General features: G+C 35.2%; 1 protein-coding gene across 2 annotated transcripts; it reads left to right on the forward strand.

Annotated features, from left to right (window-relative positions):
* The first annotated feature begins 210 nt into the window (after positions 1-210).
* Positions 211-21647, forward strand: LOC136826195 (pyridoxal-dependent decarboxylase domain-containing protein 1). 2 transcript variants are annotated; one of them, XM_067083256.1, is made up of 17 exons: positions 211-400; positions 4248-4327; positions 5714-6092; positions 6957-7147; positions 7564-7753; positions 7918-8065; positions 8409-8536; positions 8998-9069; positions 9819-9923; positions 10139-10240; positions 11172-11243; positions 11841-11942; positions 12909-13073; positions 13309-13543; positions 13978-14130; positions 14685-14887; positions 15424-21647. In XM_067083256.1, exons 1-17 carry the CDS (start codon positions 365-367, stop codon positions 15664-15666), a joined length of 2604 nt encoding a protein of 867 aa, XP_066939357.1. In that variant the 5' UTR covers positions 211-364; the 3' UTR covers positions 15667-21647. The 2 variants fall into 2 exon arrangements, with proteins under 2 accessions (XP_066939357.1, XP_066939359.1); XM_067083258.1 differs by lacking the exon at positions 211-400 and adding an exon at positions 449-672.
* The last annotated feature ends 484 nt before the right edge of the window (positions 21648-22131 follow it).

Below are 22131 nucleotides of genomic sequence, written 5' to 3' on the forward strand. Positions count from 1 at the left end.
TTTCGAACATCCCGGGTGATGACGTACTCAGCTAAGACATGAATGAGAAGTGAATAATGGAAATACTTTTGAGTTTGAATAAAACACTGAATGATTTTTATATCAGTGAAATTATTAGGTAAGAAGGACGCCAGGGGTTAAATTCAGAAGCCTCTAATTGAGGTGAAATAATTCACGAGACAAATTACGCGACACATTTTCCTCAATGTTGTATTTTGGCTGTAGAGGCTGCCACGCAACATTGTCTCTGTGATGATCCGCAGTGTCGCTACGACAAGTGCAACGCAAGTGTCGGACACACTTTTAGTGTAGATTTTTTTATATAAAAAAACGCCGTTTTACCGAAACAAAAGAAGAAGACATTATGGACGAATCCAAAGGGGAAGCGGAGGTTAATAAGGTGAGAGAGGAAAGTTGTCCCCTGTTTGCTTGCTTGCTTGTACGATTTGTTTTGAGTGATGGCTTCGTGATGACGTCGATTTGTTTACGTGGACAAGATCTGTCAAGTGATCTGCACCGGGTGACACAACTCCACGTAATTGGGCGTTCATTGCTCGGTTTTGCTCTCGTTTCCGGCAGTTATACGTTCTTTAGTCTTTGTTCCTTTGCGAGGACTAAATTTTAAGGCTTTTGCGGCCATATTCGGGCGGAAATAGAGGCGTAAAATCGGGGGTGAGTCGGGAGAACTTTCTGGTTTGGTCTCGTGAATGCCTGCATTATCCCTTTTATGTCGGAAGATTTTGATCCTTTTCGCATTAAATCCTTAAATTTATTCTGTGATGACTTGAAATTGAACGAAAATATGAATTTTTATTGTCAGTGTAATCGATAATGGGACTAGTTTTAAGCTTACGTTAACCTTTTTAGTCGGTAGGTTAAGCTACAAAGGGCACCCTATCCTATCCTAGCCTACAGTAGAGTAGGCAGGTTAGGCTAGGTTATTCAAACTCCTACTACGTTATGCTTAGTTGGCTTAACCAGTTTGTGGTTGGTTATCCTACAGCTAAAATTAGCCTAAGGCTAGGCTGGGTTGACGGGCCTATTGCTTAGCCAAATATATCCGACAAAACTGTCAGCAGTATTAGGCTATGATACTTTAAATCATCATCAGGTCTGTAGGGTATACATTTTGGTAGAAGTAAGTATTAGCTCTGTTTCAGGTATTAACTTGGAAGTTGATTTTTTTCTATAGTATTTTGGCTGCTTATCAAGAATTTACTGTTATTTTTTTTTTGCTCGACTGTCAGTAACCTGTCATTAACTTCAGAAAACACCGGGGGGTCCAGGTGGCAAACGGCTAAGTAACACAGCCTACTAGGTTAGGTTAGGTAGGTTACTTTAGGTTAGTATGGTTCCCTTTATAATAGATTTCCTTAGCCAATCCCTTCTCGAACATTTGGATTCCTAATGTCTCTCGTATTTGCGGAACCTTTCTGAACAGTCTGTGGGGAGCTAATACTTAGGAATACGTACATTTTTTCTGAATAGGCATTTTTATCTTGTGTTTTATGCATTTCTGGCTGCTGTTATTGGTATAAACCATACTTTTATTTCCCAAGCTCACTTTATATAACTATTACGGGGACCCTACAGGAAAACCACGGATTTTAGGAGTTAACCAAGAAGAGTGGACTGCATCAACGAAAATTATCGCGAGTGCTTAAATCACAAGTTAGCAGTTTTTAATATACTTAGGTTATGTCTATGCTTAGGCTATATATAATCAGTGTCAGGCGTGAAACATATGAAGGACAAAGATGTCAAAAGACCAATTATAGGGTTGCATCCTTGTCTTACTTTTCATAACTAACATAACTGACCTGGATTCCCTTTCCTAACCTGATCTAGAGTGACATAGGGTGGGATATTATGAGAGACTAATTCAAAGGACCTTGTACCAGTGCATATTTTTGTGTTAAAACTGCTTGAAATTAGAACTTATCAAATGACATATAAAATAACATTGTAAAGAGTGATAATTATTCCACAAAATAGGCCACGGGTCGTTCCCATGAGATTTAATACAACCCTGTGAAGTCATGGCAAAGTACACATGAAAGGTAACATCAAACCTAACTTGGCATACCCCATGCATATTTGTTATCTCTGCCTCTTCCTAAACATCCTTTTATTGCACAATTAACGATGTACTAAAATAATTGTATTCCTGGACAATGATTCAATAATTCTGATAAGATAGAGGATATCAGCTCAAAAAACTATTTTTTACTGACTGAAAGTGAAAGTTGGAATCATGGAATTAACATCGATGAGTGTCTAGATTAAAGTCAAATCTTGCCTTGAGTTTTATAGTGACTTGTGATATTCATAACTAAAACTATGCAGTGCTAAGTCATGGGTCCTGAGTTAACACCACATATAGATATTCTCTCTCTCCGGACTTCCAGATAAACATTAATGTCAAGATTAAACGGATGAGACAAACATGGGTATCAGCACTGATAATGGCACAGCAACAAAACAGTAGCAAGGAGACCAAGAGAATTTAGAGTGGATGGTTGGTAAAATGGTTGATGCTATACTAATAGGAAAATAAAGTTTCATGCACAAAAGATACAAACTCAAGAATGCCATTTGTTATCTACTTGACAAGGTGATAGTTTCCCTCAAGAGAAAGTCCTAGGGATGATCACTAGTAACTTAAACCATCTAAGAAATGTTTAAAGGTGACAAGAAAGCCAAGAAAATACTACGATATAGTAAATGTAAACTTTTTACTGTACTATGAAAAGTTGTTTATATCGTGTTTTTTAAACTCTACTTAGAGGATGCAGCCTCATCCTGTGTATCTTCTGAGAGAAAGGATATGAAAAACTTAGAAGCAGCACAGGCAAGACCATTTAAAGTAAAACCATCCGTCTGATACATTTGATACCAAAAGAGGCTAGAATGCCTCAATTTATGCTCTAAAGGAAAGTGTCTAAGTTGTCAGTTGTTAAACATTCACAGCGCTCAAAGATATGGATAACACATCCTACAGTCATCTGTTTACCCTAGGTAGTAACCATACATAATCCAGAGAATGGATATTTGCCATAATATGAACAGACTATCAGTTGTATTCTGTTGGGCATTTTAAATAAATTATACAAGGATGGATACTTGGCTGTGATTTCCTTTTTTATAATTGAAAGGCTTCCCCTGGCATAATTGTCAATATTTTATCTTGTGCAGTTCTTCCTGAATCCCTGTCAGGTCTAAGTTCTCTTCAGAGCTCGTTTTCCGTAGCCTTCTGGGCCCTCCAAATAGTTGACATCAGCCACATTAACATCCACTACTTCTCTAACCAGTGCTCCTCTCTCCTTCCTTCATAATTACATCCAGACCATTACAGTTTGAATATTTCTTTCTGTTTTTCTGCCACAGAATGGCACTTCTCTCTGCTACAGTATTTTTTTTTTATTTGCTATTCAAATTTCTCATTGCACTCTAAATAGGAGTTGTTGCACTGGATATTAGAGAAGTACAGGCCTTACTTGTACATCAAAAATGTTCGCTGTTTACTAATGAGATAGCCTACTCTTAATTACCATCAGTCTAGCTAGCTTCTTCCACTTTTTTCCGAGCTGTTTCCACTCATCTTGCATTCATTTCAGTTCCAGCCTCATAATTTCTTTTGTCATTAAAATGACAAATGTTCGACCTACAGTACTTTACTCCTTTTCCTGCACATCAGTATTAGTTCTTAATGTATGTGCAAGCAATAGCAAGTAGTATTCCTTTATTTATTTACACTCTGCAGTACTGTTTTAATATGGCCCACACTACGGTTGGTAGGAAATATGAAGGCAAAAGTCAGGTCTAGATTTTGAAGGTTTGCTGGTCTCCCTTGAAGGTGGAGATCGGCCAGTAGATAATTATCATTAATGCTGAAATTGAATGGATTTTAAACACATTTATTAAACAAGTATGATTTATCATCTGATACTGGCAAGGATATCAGGAATAGTCTGAGGTATTGATGGGGCACAATATCATTTGATGTGCCGGGAGTAGATTGACGGAACACTTTTAAGGAAGCAGAATTGAAATTTTTAGTAATAATCTTTTCAATTAGGGTAACTTGATGGTCTGTTGTGTCAAATTTAACTTGCTGCTTCACAAATTGTGTATAAGACTGCCATTTTAGTGTGGTGCTTATATTGAAAATAGTTTAACATTGTTCTCTTATGTTGATAGTTTAAAAAGAAAAACTGAGGGCTAAAGAAATAATTTTTCTTCCTCAGGATCAAGAAGTTCCTGAAGCTACTACAGAAGAAGTGACCATGCCTGAAGGGGAGGCTGAAGCACCAGCAGAGGAAGTAGAGTGAGTATTACTGTGCACCATGAATATATTGCGTGAGTGTTTATTACGTAAGTTCCAGCTACATTACATTCAAGTAAAACACCGAAGTTTGCTTCTCAAGCATTCAATTTCCTTTGTTAACGCATAACGTGTCATAGGCTCTTACATTGTGCTTTATGATTTTGAACTGTGTTAATATATTGGTTCCTCTTCATTTTTAGTGAGATAAACCTTTTGCTGCAATTTGTTGTATGTGTTAATTTCTGTCTATACTACAATTCTTTTTATGTTTGTGTGTACAGTGTATACACAAACAACTATCATTTAAGGGAACAATTGGCTTACCTTCCATTTACACCAGTGACCAGTTCATAAGTGAAAGATCTCAAAATTCCCATTCCATTCCGCTTGAGGTTTGATAAATATTTGTAGAAACATCAACCACTGCTGGCTCAGATTTAATCATTGTAGAAGCTAAAGCATGATCAGAAGTTGTAGTTGGAGGACCCACAGTAGTGGTTATAAGATAAGAAACTCAGTGAAGACTTGATCTGAGCAGTTACCAGACTTTTGTATGCCCTCATTAATAATTTGCTCAAAGCCAGATTATGAACTAAAGTCGCAAAAGCTCTTAGGCCATGGCAATCAGTAGGAGAAACAGAATTCAACCACACTCAGTGTTGAGCCTTGAAACCTGCAAACACAAAACAGACCTTTCTGTTATCTTCCTTATCTTAGCTATACAGTAGTGGTGAGAAGACTGTAAAATATAGCGTCGTCTAAGTCTGGAAATTGATTGATAGAACAAAAGTAAAAATTGTTATATCTTCCACAAACCTGTATGGTACAGTTGTGACCTCTTGGCATCCACAATCATAACAGGTCTTATAGGAAGCTGGATACCCATAATTATGATTAGTGGGTTTGTATAAGAACTTATTTCAACAACATTTTTCATTTTACTGTAATTTCATTATGATTTGGTATAACATTTCTGCATTGTCAATAAAAAGGAGTTCATGTCCACCTTAATATGTATTGACCATCCTCATTAGAGTTAGGAATTTAACTCATTGGTCTGGTTAGACTACTTAATAAATAAAAGTGATAGTTTAACTTACAGATGAAAAAATTGTGACATTCAAATGCTTTTGAGTATACTTTGTATCATGTAAGGTGTTTAAGACAAAATTGCATCGTTTCATAATTAATGACATTTACTATGTAACTTGATATATAATCCTATTTACTATTATGCCAGTATATACTCATTATTACTGTTATTCAATTAAGATGGTAATAAAGTCTAGTATGTAATGTCATGAATCAATGTTTGTATTATAGAAAAATAGAGGTGAACAGGTTAAGAACAAGTACTAGTGATAACCGACCCATTCTTTCTATCAGACCAGCCGCACCAGCTGCACCAGCTGCAACAGGGGATGCCCCACCACCAGCTGAGGTCCCACCAGCAGAACCAGTAGCTGCAGCAGAAGAGCAGGAGGAAAAAGCACCTGAAGCCGAAAAGCCAGACACAGTTGACGAGGCGAAGCCCGAAGAGGCTCCTCTGCCAAAGGAACCAGAAGAAGAAGTCACGGAGGGAAACGAAGATGATGAGGACGCGGAAGAGGAAGAGGACGATGTCTTTGGGGCTCTGTCGCTGTTTACCTCGGAGGTATTTGGCACCTTAGGATCTCCAGCTGAACCCCTCCCACCGGAAGAGAAGAAGCCCCAGGGTTTGGCCGTCAACGGTCAAGATCCAGCAAATACAATGAGGCTTTTGCAGGTAAGACATTAGTTTTCTTTACTAGTCTATCAGATAATAGTTTTATAAAGGATATGTCATGCTGGCAGTCTTTTCAGTATTTATTTTGAGATTTACAAGGTTTTCGTATATTTTTTCTTATAAGAGCACAAACCTTGGTGCAGTTTAAAGCATGATTTAAAATAATAGCTCTCAGACTTACGATGGGCTGTATAGTTTTATTTATTTAAAATTTTGGGTGATGATGTTGAACCTGATAGGCTTTTTCCAGCATGTGTAAAGTTTTTATTATCTTTTGCTTTGGCTTTCTGTGTTTCTTTTGAAATGTTTTTATTAAAGCATTTAACATTAATTAAATGTCAATGCTAATGCTGTAATTGTCAATAGTACTAAGAGGAGAAAGTGTGTCCTCCTCCCATAAAAGAATTAAGGCATTCATCCCAAATCAGATTCCGCTGTCTGTTAATTGACTTAATGGATGTAGTCTACAAATGATCAATTTGGATGTGACAGCTCATTTTTTAGAAATTTATTTACCTTTGAGACAGAATTAAGAATTTATTTTACCAAACAGGTCAAAAACTATTGCATATTAAGTTGGTGGATTTCTCCCTTAATGAGATTTTACCTGTTTCATCAAGCATCCAACTCATGTGATGTCTATAATTTAGTATGGTGTAATACTTGTTCTGCAGGTGATTAAGAAGTATTCTTTCAACTTTTCAATTTAACTGATTGTAAATTGAATCCTGGTTTGAATTTTTATGTAGGACCTATATCAGTGACAGGTTGCAGGCTGTGTCTGGGTAGCTGTGCATGAGGAGGTTTTTTAGATTTTAAGTTTGGTGTTGTACGAACATATATTTTTTATCTATTTTTCCAAAGGATCTACTAACCTATGACGATGAAGAACCAGATATCACCTACGGATTGGGTCCTTTGGATCTCAATGGTCGTGTAGCCGTTGTGTCACACCTCTTAGCTGCACTTGTCACAACACTGGACCCACAGCACTTGCGCCGTCTAGCCACACGAGTCATGTCAGATTCCTGTTTGTGGGTTTCAAGATTATTCAGGTATAGTGTGATGAAGCAGTTTTGTTTACTGCAATTATTGATAGTTGATGGTATATCACCCCCCTAGGAAGGTATCATGTACAAAGAGATTTTCAGGCCTACTGTACGAGTATAGCATGTTAAAAGGTTCTATACTTCATGTTTGAACTACCTTTTGAGGAACATTTAAGAGTCCTTTGGACCTTTCATTTACCTAATCACTTTTAGGTATCTTTTACAAAAATACGTAAAACCTGATATTCGCAAACCTTTTGCTGTCTTACTTACACTTGAAAATAATGAAAGTAGTCCCCAGGTAGGAGTAAATCATTTCTATCTGTTTCTTATGTGATGATTATACTCTAAACTTTTTCATAAATAAGTTACCTGTAATATTGTTTAGCAAATATGTATAGCCTACTGTATCTTCCATTCAGATATTTTGACTCCAATGTGTACATTCATGAAGACATTCGAGAAGGTGTTGTACGAGTGTGCAGAATGTTGCTTCACACACGTTATCCAAAGTATAGCACTGAAGGATATGAAGCTTTATATGCTCGTCCACCAGTGATTTACACCAGTAGCACTGTTCGTCCTGGTCTTCCACAACACATAGCTGGAATGGTGAGAGGTTTTTTAAAGCAATAATGCTCTATCTTCTCGTCTTAGGTATACTCACTGCTAATGTGTTAACAAGATAAGAATTTTTGTATCATTACCTGCTGAAACATTTTGTCCTTTGAAGTTACTTTTACAGAATGTACAAAACATTAATTTTGGATTTTCAGTTGGGTCTTGGATCGGGATGTGTGCGTGTAGTACCATGCAACACAATTGTTGGTTCTCCTGTTGCAATGGACACAGCTGCCCTTGATAGAATGTTGGCAGAAGATGTTGCAGCTCAAAAGAAACCCCTCCTTGTGATTGCCAATGCAGGTGAGATCTGTATAGATATGCCTCTTGCCGCTAGGGCAATGAAAACAACTGAGTTGCGTACAGCATTCTTTATTGAGTGCCAATAATTCTTCTTCAGTGAAGAAAACTTATACAATGGGAGACTTAGTGAGATGTCTTGTTAGATAATATGTGCTAATTTGAAATTTGTTTATTATTGCCATTTTTGTAACTCAGGAAATCATGAATCATCATTTACCTTTTTGTACTGGATAACTGTATAATTCCTCTATCATTCATCATCATTTTTTCAGTAAAATCTGACTAGAAATAAGAGATGTCATTCTCTTCATTATTAATTTATTGCTGAATTTGTAATTTTCAGGTGGAGGAGCAGTCAGTGGTGTAGACAATGTAGGGAGGATTCAGGAGCTGTGCAATACGTACGAAGCTTGGCTACACGTCGAGGGTCATGCCCTTGCGGCTTTAACCCTTCCAAATGCACCAAATCTGGTATGGTATCCTCTTTTTTATGATTGCATGGTTGCTTTGGGCAGCTCGTTATTCTCGGGGGTCATTTAGGAACCTATTTTAAAGAAGATCCTCAAGTATCTGCTGTTTATTTTTTTTAACAGGTATTGAGTATCATTTGCCAGCCTTCAGAGAAACAACCAGCAAATATTTTATTTTTAGAGATAACTAATGGTTGCAAGATGTGTTAAAAAGAGATAAGTTTGAAACAGAATAGGTTTGGGAAGAAGTGGGAATCATATCCCATTTAAGAGGTATTTATGCTCTTTGCAGAAGTGCATAAAGAAGGCCAGGGTGTTGAGGTTTAGTAATGCAATGGTTTTATCAGTAAAACAAGATATTTTTTATTTTTTAGTCCTTAGTTTTCTGTTAAGTGAAATAACTGTCCTTGATGTAACATTTTGAGTTAAATATCTGAACATTTCTTTCCTTTTCCATTTCAGCCTGCCAAAGTTGGAGACAGCATGACACTCCCATTGTCTTTATGGTTGGGTGTTCCTTCAATTCCTCATGTTGTATCCTTTTATCAAATAAGCTTGTGTTATGAAGTAGGCTGTTGCCTTCTTGTTTAGTTCTGAATCATCAGCACTATTCCCAGCTTTTCTTCTTTGTTGGATTATGAGTAATGTACAAGGTAATTCATGAAGTGCAGTGAGCCTCCTAGCCTAATCCCCGAAGACATGTATTTTTAATGGTTTTAAATTTTTCATATTGTAAATTTTTATAAATGTTTCCCATTTTATGAAGTGGTGATTATGTAAAAGTTGAGGTTTTTGGAAGAACGCAGATTCAGGTTATAGGACCAACAGTTGAAATTTCAAATTTTAAGAATTGCATGACCAAGGTTGTAAATTCTGAAAAGGTTATTTTTATTATTAGTAAGCTAACCAGACCACTTGAGTTGAAATGCTTGACTCACAAACGGCTGACCAAAATGCATAATGAATAGTAGGTGAACTCTGTTGTGTGATGAAGATAACAGTTACAGTCTTTTTAATTTGAATTTTCTTAGTGTCAGTTCATTGTTGCAGATTAGACCAAAGATACTATATAGCTTTAATGATTTTTAAGGGAGTATTTTAAGTTGTGTGGATAGGATCCCGTATTGAATTTGGTTTATGTTAAATTAACATACAGTTTGCATTCCTTAACATTGTAATGATTTGCAAGTAATTTAAGTTTTGTGGATTAGATCCCATATTGAATTTGGTTTTTATGTTTAAATTAATACTTATACATTTTGTATTCCTTAACAAATAGTCAGACATTATACAGGGCTTGTGAAGCATCAGCCGTTCATGCGGCTGGACTGACAGCTCTAAACCTCCATGTCCGTCTTGTATCACTACCACTGTGGTCTACATTACAGGTTGTTAAATAGAAGATAATCATGCTTTGAATTTCATATTGGAAGTTAATATAATCTCTGAAAATTCTTTCAACTTTAACATTTTTGGTTTAAAATTGATACTTCAAGATATGTAGATATTTGTTATAGTGTCATACTATTTATCTGAATTTCTGTCTTGTGAAAATATGGTTTTAAAGTGCGTAATGATAATGGATTGTTAATATTTTTCACAGGTACTAGGTCAGAGTGGCGTGGTTGCTCGTTTCCAACACGCGTTCGAATTGAGCCACGCTCTGCAACAGCACCTAGCGACTCTTCCTAAAATACGCTTACTTGTGAGTTTCCTTAAAGTGGAAAATTTTTAGCCTTCGTTAGTGTAATTGACAGTAATTGCTTTTAAGATTTATGTATATGTAAATGTAATTGCTTTCAAGATTTATTTGTATGCAAGTATCACATTCCTCTTTGATGTCATAATTATTTCTTATAAAGTACATTCTATAAATATGTGGGAACTTTTGTTGTATAATTTTGTAGATATACATGAGCTTTTGTTTTTAAAGTAAGTGTTTTTTGCCAGAAAATGAGGCAAAAGAAAAAGAAAAGAAAATGGACATAGGAAGTGGCTGTTGTGGTAACTCCTTGATAATTAAAAATGCACTGTTCAAAAGTCAGTATTAACTAACCAAAAGATATATGTTCAGTATATGATTAAGAAGAACCATCTATTGATATTCAAGTTACTTATTCTCATTGTTCACTGTTCTTCAAATTTGTGAATAAATTAGTTCATTTACCATAACCCATTCCTCCTCAAAAGAAGTTTAGGTGATTGAAATTAATGTGAGGATTCATGTATCGCTTACATTGTGAAATCACCTTGTCTGACGAACAAAAGACTGCAAACCTTGGAGGCTTATGTATGATTAATGTATTTCTTTGGAAAACTTTCATATTTTTATCTTGGATGTTGCATAAGTGAATATCCTAATATTTTGCATAATGTTTACGTGAGAGCGTTCAAGCACTTAAAAAGGTGTTAATGTATGACATAAGATATAATTGTGACATTCAGGGCCAACCCAATTCAACCAGCACTGTGCGAGTTAAGTTTTAATTGAAAGTAGTTTGGTTACACTCTGTAACAGTGACAATAATCAGCTTGAAGCAGTTGCTGCAGATTAAATGTATGAAGTTGTTACTTTATAGTATGTTTGACTCAGTCCAGTCCTTAATATTCTAATTTGTGTAACTGTATATTTTCAGAGTCCTACCCCACCTGGTGGAGGAGTTGCTATAAGTATCCAAGATTTAGTTAGTAAACCAGTCAGCACAGCAGTAAGTTAGCCTTTTCTGTATATAAAGCACATGCTTTAATACTGATAGATTAACGATACCTATAAATGTTATGAGCATTTTCGTAGGAAATGTCTTATCAACTATCACAGTCACTTTGGCAGTGTCGTTAAGAATATCTTGACAGCTTGTGATTAATGTGTTCTTCATTGAGATAGAATGAAGCTTTTTTTATATGATAGTAAAATTGTTGATATATTGAATGTTTTATATTATGTATTGAGGTTTGCTTAGCTCCTTAAATGCAGTAAGGCATTACTGTATTTTATTGTGAATAAAATTCATCCTGTATTGTCTGTGGGTTTTCTCACAGGTCTCCCCATATGGGGTATCATTTACATGTGACTGAAGGTTCTTGGTAGCACCCCTTTGGCCCTTAACTGCGTCACTTTCTGTCTCTTAACGTTCATCCACTTTTGTAATTTTGCCTTTCTCCCATATTCATAAATTTCATTTTAGAACAGTCCTTTGGCCAAGATCTGTGAGAGTATGTAAGATACAATTCATTAGTCTTGTTAAACTACAGTAACTCATGATAATAACAATTCTCAGGGCTAATATTATCTCTGTATCTTACAGCAACTTCTGGAGACTGTCAGCGGAGCTGTAGTATTCCAGTATGTAGATGAAACAAATTCCGGAGGGAAAAATCCAGAATATTATGACAACTTGAATTCTTGGGTAAATATCTCTTTATCATTTCTTTATTCTAAAGTCCTCTCAGATGTTCAGTTATTTTTTTCTGCTCAAGAATAGGTTTTTTATAATTTTCATTTTTAATAATTTTTAATTGTAAATTATATTAAATGGAAGTGTGAAGGATATCTCAAAATAGGCCACCCAATCCATGACATTTGTAAGTTTCAAAAGAAATAGGTGCCCTTTGAAGTGGTGCAAACATGCCAGTTTTTTTTACTTATTTTTGTGTCAAGAAAATATTATATGCCAGTCGTGTGTCAGTTGCTCTTGGGGAAAACAGTTATGCTGTATATGAAATGACATAAGTAACCAGCCTCATGATTTCATTACAATAGGCCCTTGACCATGGATGATTCAGTACTGTATCATGTGATTCAGTGGAAACTAAGCTAAACCTTCAAAATCTTACATTAGAAATACTGTAGTCTTGCTGTGTGAATTATTTTCTTTACCCCTCAGTGGAGTCACGGGAAGCCTTTGAAATCAGGGACAACTTCCTTCCACAAATTATTTCAGTATGTGTTCACTGTTTCTGGCTTTTAATTCATTCATTGCTCCTGTGATGAAAGTTATTTCATAAACAATTGTGAGCACACTTCCAGCAGTCCGTGGTTTCAATGTCAGGGTCACCATCAGTCACAAATCATCTTGAATACATGCTAAGTGTATGAAACCCTGACACATGGTAATCAAATTAAGTTGCTGAAAGGCTCATTGTTATTGACAATACCCTGTATGGTAAACCTTCCTGCTTCGAGGGATTTAGCATTGTTGTGACCATTCAGTAAATAACACAGTTGTAACTGTGTTGCCAGAAAAGAGGAAGACTTTTTGATAGTGCAAGGGTTTTTCCCAGATTAGTGTACATCTAGAGTAGACTTTATGTAGAAGCATACTAAAAATTTTGACCAAAGTCAGGATGTAACACTTTAAAAACCTCGTTTATAGCTTGGCCAAGTAGTCCGAAGAGACGTGGGAATTATTCCTCTAGAGCTGGTCCAGTTGGAAACAGCTGGATTAGTGCTGCGTTGGAGCCCCATTGAAGGTCCTGAAACTCACCACATAACAATGGCACATGTTGACCTTTTCATCCATTCACTTCATCATCAGCTGGTAAGAGTGCTTTAATATGAGCTAGTGTGTATTGTTTTCAGAGAGTATCTGTTGCATATTCTGAGTTGTGAAGCTTAGTTGAAAACATAAAGTCTGTAAGTATTTAGTCAACCCTAAAAGATCAACTGATTGTGCAGTATTTTTGAAGTGAAAAAGGATTGTTTGTCACAAGCTAAGGTCTAAAGAAAATTGTATTTCATTTTATAAGATGACTTATCAAACTTTAACTTTGCAGGATATACTGAATGCCACAGTCAAGCAGAGGAAAACCTTCACAGAGCTCGTAGCATCTGCGTCTAATCTTCAGTTAGTGGACATTCCAGGCTGGGCCGGTCTCGGAGGTGTTCGTTATATACCGGACCTCCTGATGACTCAAGAGCCATTGTCTGAGTCTGCTCGAGAAGATATCAATTCATTGAATATCCATTTGGTGCAGCAGTTAAAGGCATCTGATTCTGCATTTTCCCTAGGTATGGCATTTGGAACACATTTTTGCCTTCAGAATAGATATATATATATGGCACATTTATGCTGTATGGTACTTGTATGCATGCTGTTTAGTCCCAGAACAGTATCATCAAAGAAATTATGATGAACCTTTTATAATGAAGATGTAACTTCAGATGGTACTAAAGTTTTCTTTTTTTAGGTTATCCTGTTGTTCCTGAGTTGCATCTTTTCTGTTCAACCTTTTGCTGTACCTTCTGAAGTTTCACTTTATTAGCATAGAGGAAAGCCGTTTTGCATTTCATGCACATTTTTTAACTACAGCACTAATTAGAATTATGTTATTACTAGCCCTCCTTAATGATTCCTTCGTGATATTTTGACTTGGGCTCTTGCACAAAAATCTCTCATTTTTGTATTTATAATATCTGAATTACACATTGATTTTATTTCACAGGCGAGGGTAGTGACAGAATGAATTGTGTCAGATTTGGAATGGTGACTGCCGAAACTGATTTGTCTGAACTTCTGTCTTTGGTCATCAACACTGGGAAGGACATTGAAACTTCATCGAAGTTCTTGGATCAGATGACTGACATCGTTCAGAAAGGTATTTATGCTTTGAGTTGTCATTCTCCATTTGGTGATGAATTTTGGTTTTTTATTTTTATTTTAGCTATTTTTAAAATTTGTGCTCATGTTGATGAGGCCCTCTCCTCTCATCCTCCCATCTGCATTGCTTTGTGACTCTTACCCTTCATGCATACCCTTTGGTCATCCTCCTCTGCTGTCCAGCTCCACTGAATTTCCCTTGCTCCAGTTCTCAGCCTTTATTTAAGAACAAATACTTTGGGCAAACCCTGTGATAGTAATAATGTTTTTGTTATTATTATGTGGACGAATTTAACAAGACCACTGAACCACATTGCCAGATTCTTATAAAGTTTGTACTAAGGATCTTTGCTTAATGAGAATAGAGATTGGAATGAGGCAAAGTTAAAGAAGTTAGTCTGCTAAGTATAGGTGGGACCATTAGATATGCATAAAAAACAAAAGACAGACGGGTGTAAGTCCAGAATTATAACTTTGTGTCCTTGTCCAACATCTCTATCTTGTTGATGATGGAGAGAATTCTCAAGACAACTAAATATGTTTGTTAATCAGGCATTGAAGCTGCAACCGAAGATCTGAGGAGAGAGAATGAAGAAAGACTGTGGCAGGAAGGCATTCTGCGACATGTACCAATTGTAGGGTCTGTTTACAATTGGTTCTCTCCACCCCCTCCTCCTGGGATCAAAGGGCGCACTCTGGATCTCACTGCTGGTGTCTTAGAGAGTACAGAAAATATTTATCGTTACCATATGCAAGTAAGTCATTTTATTTTTATTTTTTGCACTGAAATGTGTATCATCACATTAAGGTTATTATTTAAAAAGTTTAGGTTTATGGTATATTTTTAATTGGTTCCTATTGTGGTCCCCTTTTTAATTTGGTTTTCATGTTTTGAGATGATCTCATGAAATTAGACCTTGTCAGATTTTGTTGTACTCTTATGAAAACCAGAATTAAGTAAGATGCCCCAAGATTAGTTTCACTATAGGGTTATGAAAGAAATCTAAGATTAATAAAATTCAAGAGTATGTAAGGGCATAAGTATGAGAACAGAGTGCTATTGAAAGCCACATAATTGGTCTAGCAGCCATTTCTCAGAGCTTTCTGAATCAGATAGCTCTTAACTACTGTACATTCCTGCATACTCATCTTTCTGTTAAGATTATGTGTTTACAACATGTAGAGGTTATACGAAAAGAAAGAAAGGATTAGTAGTTGATTAGGGGATTTTTGAAGTTAATGTTGTAATCTGCAAACTGACCTACAGAACTTATAATTTTTGTTTTGTCAGATTCGTCATGGAACAGCTCCTACTAGAGCAGAAACTAAACTTCCCCCTGCTCCATCAGTCCAAACTCCAGTCACCCCATCGGCATCCTCGCCGTCACATTCACGTTCATCTTCCACCACGTCCGCCCTGTCTCCAGGGTCAGCACATTCTAGGCAAGCATCAGACCAACCAACCACTACAGCCGATATAAAAAGCAACCCACCTTTAGCAGCGAATGGTATTACTGCATCTGTTCAAGGCTAGGTTTGTACGTTCTCCTTCTAGGTATTGGAAACCTCCCTGCGGTGATGGGTTTACCATTTCGTGATTTCTATTTGAGGTAAACTTTGTCATGTTCTATACTCCGTATTCTATATACTGTACTCGACTTGCAAGGAAAGTGAATTTCTGAAGTTTTTGAGTTCGTGGAGACTGTTCATTTCAACAAATTTCATTGATTCCAGTTTTTGCTCCTTATAATATCTTTCTAATAATCTTTAAAAAAATTGTAAATTTCAGCATAAGTGCTTTCTTTACCACTGCTTGTATTACATTATGGAATTATCATGAAGGTATGTGGTTTTTCCATGTGCACTTCTGGTTGGGTGTGAGACTTTTTGGCTCAGTGAGTGGAATCAGACTTTTTTTTTCAATCATCAACATCTCTACTCATAAACCATTGCTATCATCATCATTGTAATAAGTATGTAGCCTGAACTATTGCCACATTAATATGCCTTAATTATTTTCCATGTATGAAGACTGAGAAGTCTTAATTTTGGGGGGGGAAATTGAGTCATTTATTCACATTGATTTGCCAGAATTGTATTCTTTACGAAATGAATGTTTTCGTGTGTTTAGGAGGAGCAATAAAGCAATGCGTGATTCATTCTAGGATGCTCAGAAGTTAATCAAGCATTGGGGTTTGCAGCCAGACCTGTGTCCCAACATTACACTTTATTATTGAGGCAGTTAGAACTGGTTTTATCACTGGTCAGGGAAATGTAAAAGACAAAATTCTTAAGGCACTTTGAGCTCATGCTTTTATTTTAATTTCCATACTGGTAGTCAGTTTGCTTGCTTGTGCAATTGAGCCTTTAATAGATAAGTCTTCTTTCCAACCAAGTTCTATTGGTATCTTTTATTATAAGTAGATATTGTAAATGTACACATGTGATTTGAGGGTTTTTCAGATATATGATTTTCTTTATAATAAATGTAAGTACAGCAGTGTTGCAATGTGACACTAAACAAGTAATGAACTTGATAGATTGAACAGTCATTAGATCTTTCTGTTCACAGTGAAGGTTATGAGGCAGATATTCGGAAATTATTTCTACTTTGTTAATGCTTTTTCATATGCTTGTATTGGGGTAAAGTGTGAATAATTTTTGCTTTTTTTTACACTTATGTATACAAGCAACAATTTTATAACTTTCCAGAGCCTATAGGTCAATAATTAGAAATTTCTAATAATTCTTCTCATCATATTTTATTTTTTTCTAAGTTGTGAGCAGTCATCAGCAGTTCCATAATTGTTAGACAGTATTGCAGTGCCATGAATAATCTTTGGTAAAGTGAGGCAACACACACATTGTAATTGACAGGTAGGTTGAATGAGGTAGACAAGAAATGTCAGGAAAGTGTTACATATAAAAGATTTAGTTTTCATATGGTCTTTATTACAGGAACAACAAATGTAAAGTCATAATTTGGCTAGCCAGTAGTCAAGTAGACAGATACATCTTTGTCATCCCTGAAACAACCGATTTTTGTGAAGTGTGAAATGAGTAAAAAATTTCATTTTTTACTCATTTCAGACTGCACAGAATTGTGTTCTGAGAAAGAAGGGGAAATGATCCCTTTGAAAGCTAAATAAATTTAATAACTTTGGTGCTGTTTTTGCTAAGAATAGGAAATATGTAGGAAACATCACCCTAAATAACCAAGCCAGTTATGATTACTGTGGTGAAATGTGGAAAGTACTGAAATGGGCTTAATTCAGAGCTGAACTTGTTTAAAGTAATGAAATGAATCTTTGAATTTTGAGCTAAACATGTAACCATTAAGAAAAGGAATGTAAGTGACATATATATAATCTACAACCATAAACCAAGAATTGGAAGGAAAATTGAGGATGTAGGCCAAGAAAGTTGACCATGGCTTGAGACTAGTACTAACAATAAAGATTACATAATTTTTCGTGGAACATAAAGTCACAACACACATGGCAGTCGGAATGTCCTTTCAAAAAGCAGTGCAGTAAGTGTCCACAGTCATCAGTACATCTATATTCTAAGAATAGGTACTGTAGATTTCAAACCTTGCAAAGATTTCTAAACTCTAACCGTATAGTGCCATTTTTGTTTTTGTTTTGACAAATTTTGCTCATCTGCACAAAGCCAGAGTTGGCTAAGGTGAATTCCCATTTTGTTCAAGTCCGTGTGAGGTTTTGGATCTAAATCTCACAGTTTCATAACCCTATGGAATTAAAGCTGTTGAAAAAGAGGAAAGGTAGAGAAAGGGTTCATTGGAAGAAGACTGAAATTTTCCTGATACTATATACAGTATACACTTGTACTGTATACAAATACACAGCTAGGTATAGATAAATACAGACATACTTGTACATTTATGCTCTGTGCAGTATATTTTACATGCAATCCATTTTCTAAAGAATTCCCAGATTGAAGTAAACACTTATTCCATTTGCATTTGACATCATTTTCAAGAAATATAAGTAAAATGTTTAATAGTAAGAATATTATTATAAAAGCTATTGTAAAAGAAATATGATATATAATATGTACTTACTAATCAATAGAATATAAAAGTTATTGTAAAAGAAATATGATATGTAATATGTACTTATTAATAAACAGAATATACGTAAATTGTAATTCCACAAGAGTTATACAAGTTCATTTCTTAATAAGAGAGCAGCCAGGTTGTCTGTAAAACAGACCTGTTGCCAGAGGTGTATTCATTGTCAACACTGCAGACCTGTTTCTTGGGAACTTATGCATGTTGTTGATTGATAGATCTTTGCTGAGAATGAGACCTTTTGTTAGTGCTGTTGACCTATTCATGGGACCATAGACCTTTTGTTCCAAGTAAAGACCTTTTGTTGGGACCATAGATGTGTTCTTGGGAATAAAGATAATTTGTTGGCAATACAGTCGTTGTGAACCCAGGCTTGTTTCCGGTAACATAAATCTCATGATGGGAAGACATATTTTGGGAACAAAATGTTGGCCATATAGACCAGTAAACTTGTTGCTTAACAATCAGGTATTTGTCAAGGTTTTCTTTGTTTTTGTGAAGGAGAGGCTGTCAGTTATTAGGGACTGTCTGTAAACTGTAAGAGATAAAAGACTTTGTTTTTTTATAAAGGAATAATTGAGAATAACTGCCAGAAAGGTGATACAACTGTGGAAAATACTTGGTAACTGCACGAGATTTGAAAACTGTATCATCTTATTGTAGTCATATAAAGTAATTGAATATTGATATAATTTGCGAACAGATGAGCAATAGACTATAAATTTAAGTCAACATCATGCCTGAAAAAATTTTTGTAGTAAGTGCAATAGCAGCGGTAGCTCATTGTGCCAAAAAAAAAAGAAAGCATTGTGTGTATGTAATATATGATATGGACATGGCTGTTGGAATGAGGTCAATTAGAGCTGTGATGCTCAGTATTTTTGAAATACTATCATAAGGTAACAGTGTAAGTTATACACAGTATGGCAATACTAATGTTTTTGTACCTTGCTAAAAATGGTATTTATTTATACTGTTTTGGGTGTGGTAAGTGCTTTGATGATTTAAGCACCAAACAATATTCTGTAACTGTAATTTATATACTAAGCTGGATTCATGCATATTCTAAGTTCATTTGATTATGTTCCATCTCATACCCTAGAAATTTTAGCCTCATATTTTCTGTCATAAAAATTTTTTCTTTGTCATAAAGCACAACTATATGAGGAAGATTCCAGTTTTCTTTTATAGAAAATGATTGAAATAAAGAACTGGAGTTTAGGTCTAACTTCTAGGCTCCAAGAAATTTTAAGGAATGCATATTTTAAGAGGCTGTCAAATGATTGTAAAATGGGATTGCAGAACACACCTGCTGTTTTTCAAGATTATTCAGTGTTCTTTATTGGTTTATGGTATCTTTGGTAAAACAAAACCTAATCACATTTTTCCATTTTGTAATTGAAACAGACAGCTATTCAGATGTGGATTCAAGGCTTCATGACTTTATAGCATTGTAACCCTTTCAGATTCCTGTTGCCATGTCACTAACATTTATGTTAATCTTTATGCAAAGAAGTCTTCATAAGTTCACTTGAGTACGTATAGCTCCCTACCCAAAGGGCATTTGTAAAATATCACTGTGTTTCCAGTTGCTTACTCACATTAATATTTACAAACAATGTCTCAGCTTTTTCTCCTGTTTTTATTTATTCTTGTTATTGAGTTGCAGGTAACAAGGCAACTATCAGGATACAGATATACTAGTGTGTCTGGTATGAAATGGTTTTCTGGTGTTTTTTTATGATTTTCCTAATTTTTTTTATATGTACTGTATTTGTTTGTTCTGTTTCCCTTTTGGCTTGAAGTATGCAAAACATTCCATTGCTGCTGTGTTGGCATCATTTTATACTAGCATGTCAAGACTGCGTCTCCGTTCATCTCGGACTCACTCGGTGTGTTGAGAAACTGCACAGCGTGCTTGTTGGTCTTCTTGTGATTTTTGTAGCTTTAATGTAGGAAAAGGAAAATATAATTTACCTTCCATGTACTCTTCTGTAAATGACACTTCAGGTGGCTCATTTCATTTGTCTCGGCAGTTTTCTGTTATTCCCTTTGCATTCTTATAATTTAATCTTTTTCTACCAGAAGTGTAAGATGAATGCTGTTGGCTTATTGGAATAAATGCCTGATACAAATTTTTTTATTTGCTTTATTGCTGAAGCAAAAGGTCTTGCCAGGTCAGCATTCATTTACCCTTGCATTATAAGTATTTGGTTTTGCATATTAGCAGTGGTTGATGAATGTGTATAACTTTGAAAGCATTGTTCGAGTTATTTCCGTGTGAGCCACTTTTACTATTTGTTAGTTTTGAGTAAAATGCAAAACTCTAGATATTCAGAAGTGTATTATTTATTTTTGAGATGCAAGTAGAACTCTCGATTTACCTCAGTTGTTTTGGCATTATTTTTCTTTTTTTACATTTTTTACCCTAAAGGTGATGCATTTTGCTAGTCAAAGAATAGGACTTGAAATTTAGGAATGTACTGTAGTTACAAATGCGGGCATTTAATGTACCTTTCATTCAAGAGTTTTTCTTTTATGGAATCACATTTTTTTTTTTATGTTTTGTTGATCTTCAGTGCTTTGTATTAATGCTGCATTAAGTTTTTCAAAGAATTAAGTAATGTCACAGTTAGTGCCTTTAAATATAAATATCAGAACATGTGACACTCTGGATACAATCAGTTGTTGAAAGATGAATTAAAAACAAAATGCATTTACTTGCATTTTTGTTAGGCAGTGTGATTAATCACTTATATCTTCCACCAAAAATGGATACTGTGTAAGAAATCAGATGCATTAGAAACCTGAATTATTCAAGATGCATTTGTATGTATATATTATATCCTACATATAATTATCATTGGCTGTTTTGCTGGCTAAGATTAAGAATGCATCTCGAAAGAGTCTGCTGTTGCATAAACTTAGAGGGTGTAGTTAGTACATAGATTGAATTATTTATGTTTTATTTATTTAGATTGGAACGGTTAGGATTATATTTATGTGAGGTACTCTTCTAGTATAACATATAAGCTCTTGAAATGACATTTTTGTTTTCCACTTTTTAATTTATAATACATGCCAAGTTACTAATGATCTAGGTAGCAATGCTATGTTATTGTCTTGGTTTATATAAAAAAAAAGATATTAAGCAGCTACCATGTGCATTAATAGAACTATATGTGTATATATATAAATAATACAATATATATAAATGTTTGTGGAACTGCTTTGTAGAAATATTTGTTTGGATTGTGGGTTTAATTTTCGTTTTGAAAGAAATTTTTGTATCACTTGAAATTGGTATATAACTGTGGCAATATGTTTCTGGTCAGTATTAATATTATCCTTCAGAGCAGTTCCTAGTTGTTGATTGTACATAGCTATTCATTTTTATGAGCACAAATATAAAATCAAAAGTAGCAGGTTTTTATTAATCCTTTATTTTATTTCCATTAGTATACATGACACAGGCGTGTGTGTAGTTGGGTGATGAATGCATCACACCACAGTTCCACCAACCAGAAGGAACCTGTTCCACTTTTACTCTGAGACATTTCACGTACGTCCTTGAGTTTCATCACTTAACTTGCCAATTTGTTCACATGTTCTGTTTGCAACTCGAGCTTAAGAACAACCTCAAGACGCATGCTATGGGAAGCAAGCATTTTCACCCAGTGGTCTCGAAATGTTATGGTAATAAAAGATGATTATAATGATGATAATTATACCGCAGTTGCAAGTCATTCTTGGTTTGTTTAGTTTAGCAATAATCCCGTTTTCTCTGTAAGTTTTGGATTTTTCTGCACTCTTCAGTTTTGATAAGTTTAAATTTAAAACGTATCTCTATTGGAATGGTAAAGACTTGAGGGGTTTGGTCTTGTGAATAAAGGGCTTGAAGTTAAG

The sequence above is a fragment of the Macrobrachium rosenbergii genome, chromosome 40, assembly GCF_040412425.1.
Source record: "Macrobrachium rosenbergii isolate ZJJX-2024 chromosome 40, ASM4041242v1, whole genome shotgun sequence".
In the NCBI taxonomy this organism is placed as follows: Eukaryota; Metazoa; Arthropoda; class Malacostraca; order Decapoda; family Palaemonidae; genus Macrobrachium; species Macrobrachium rosenbergii.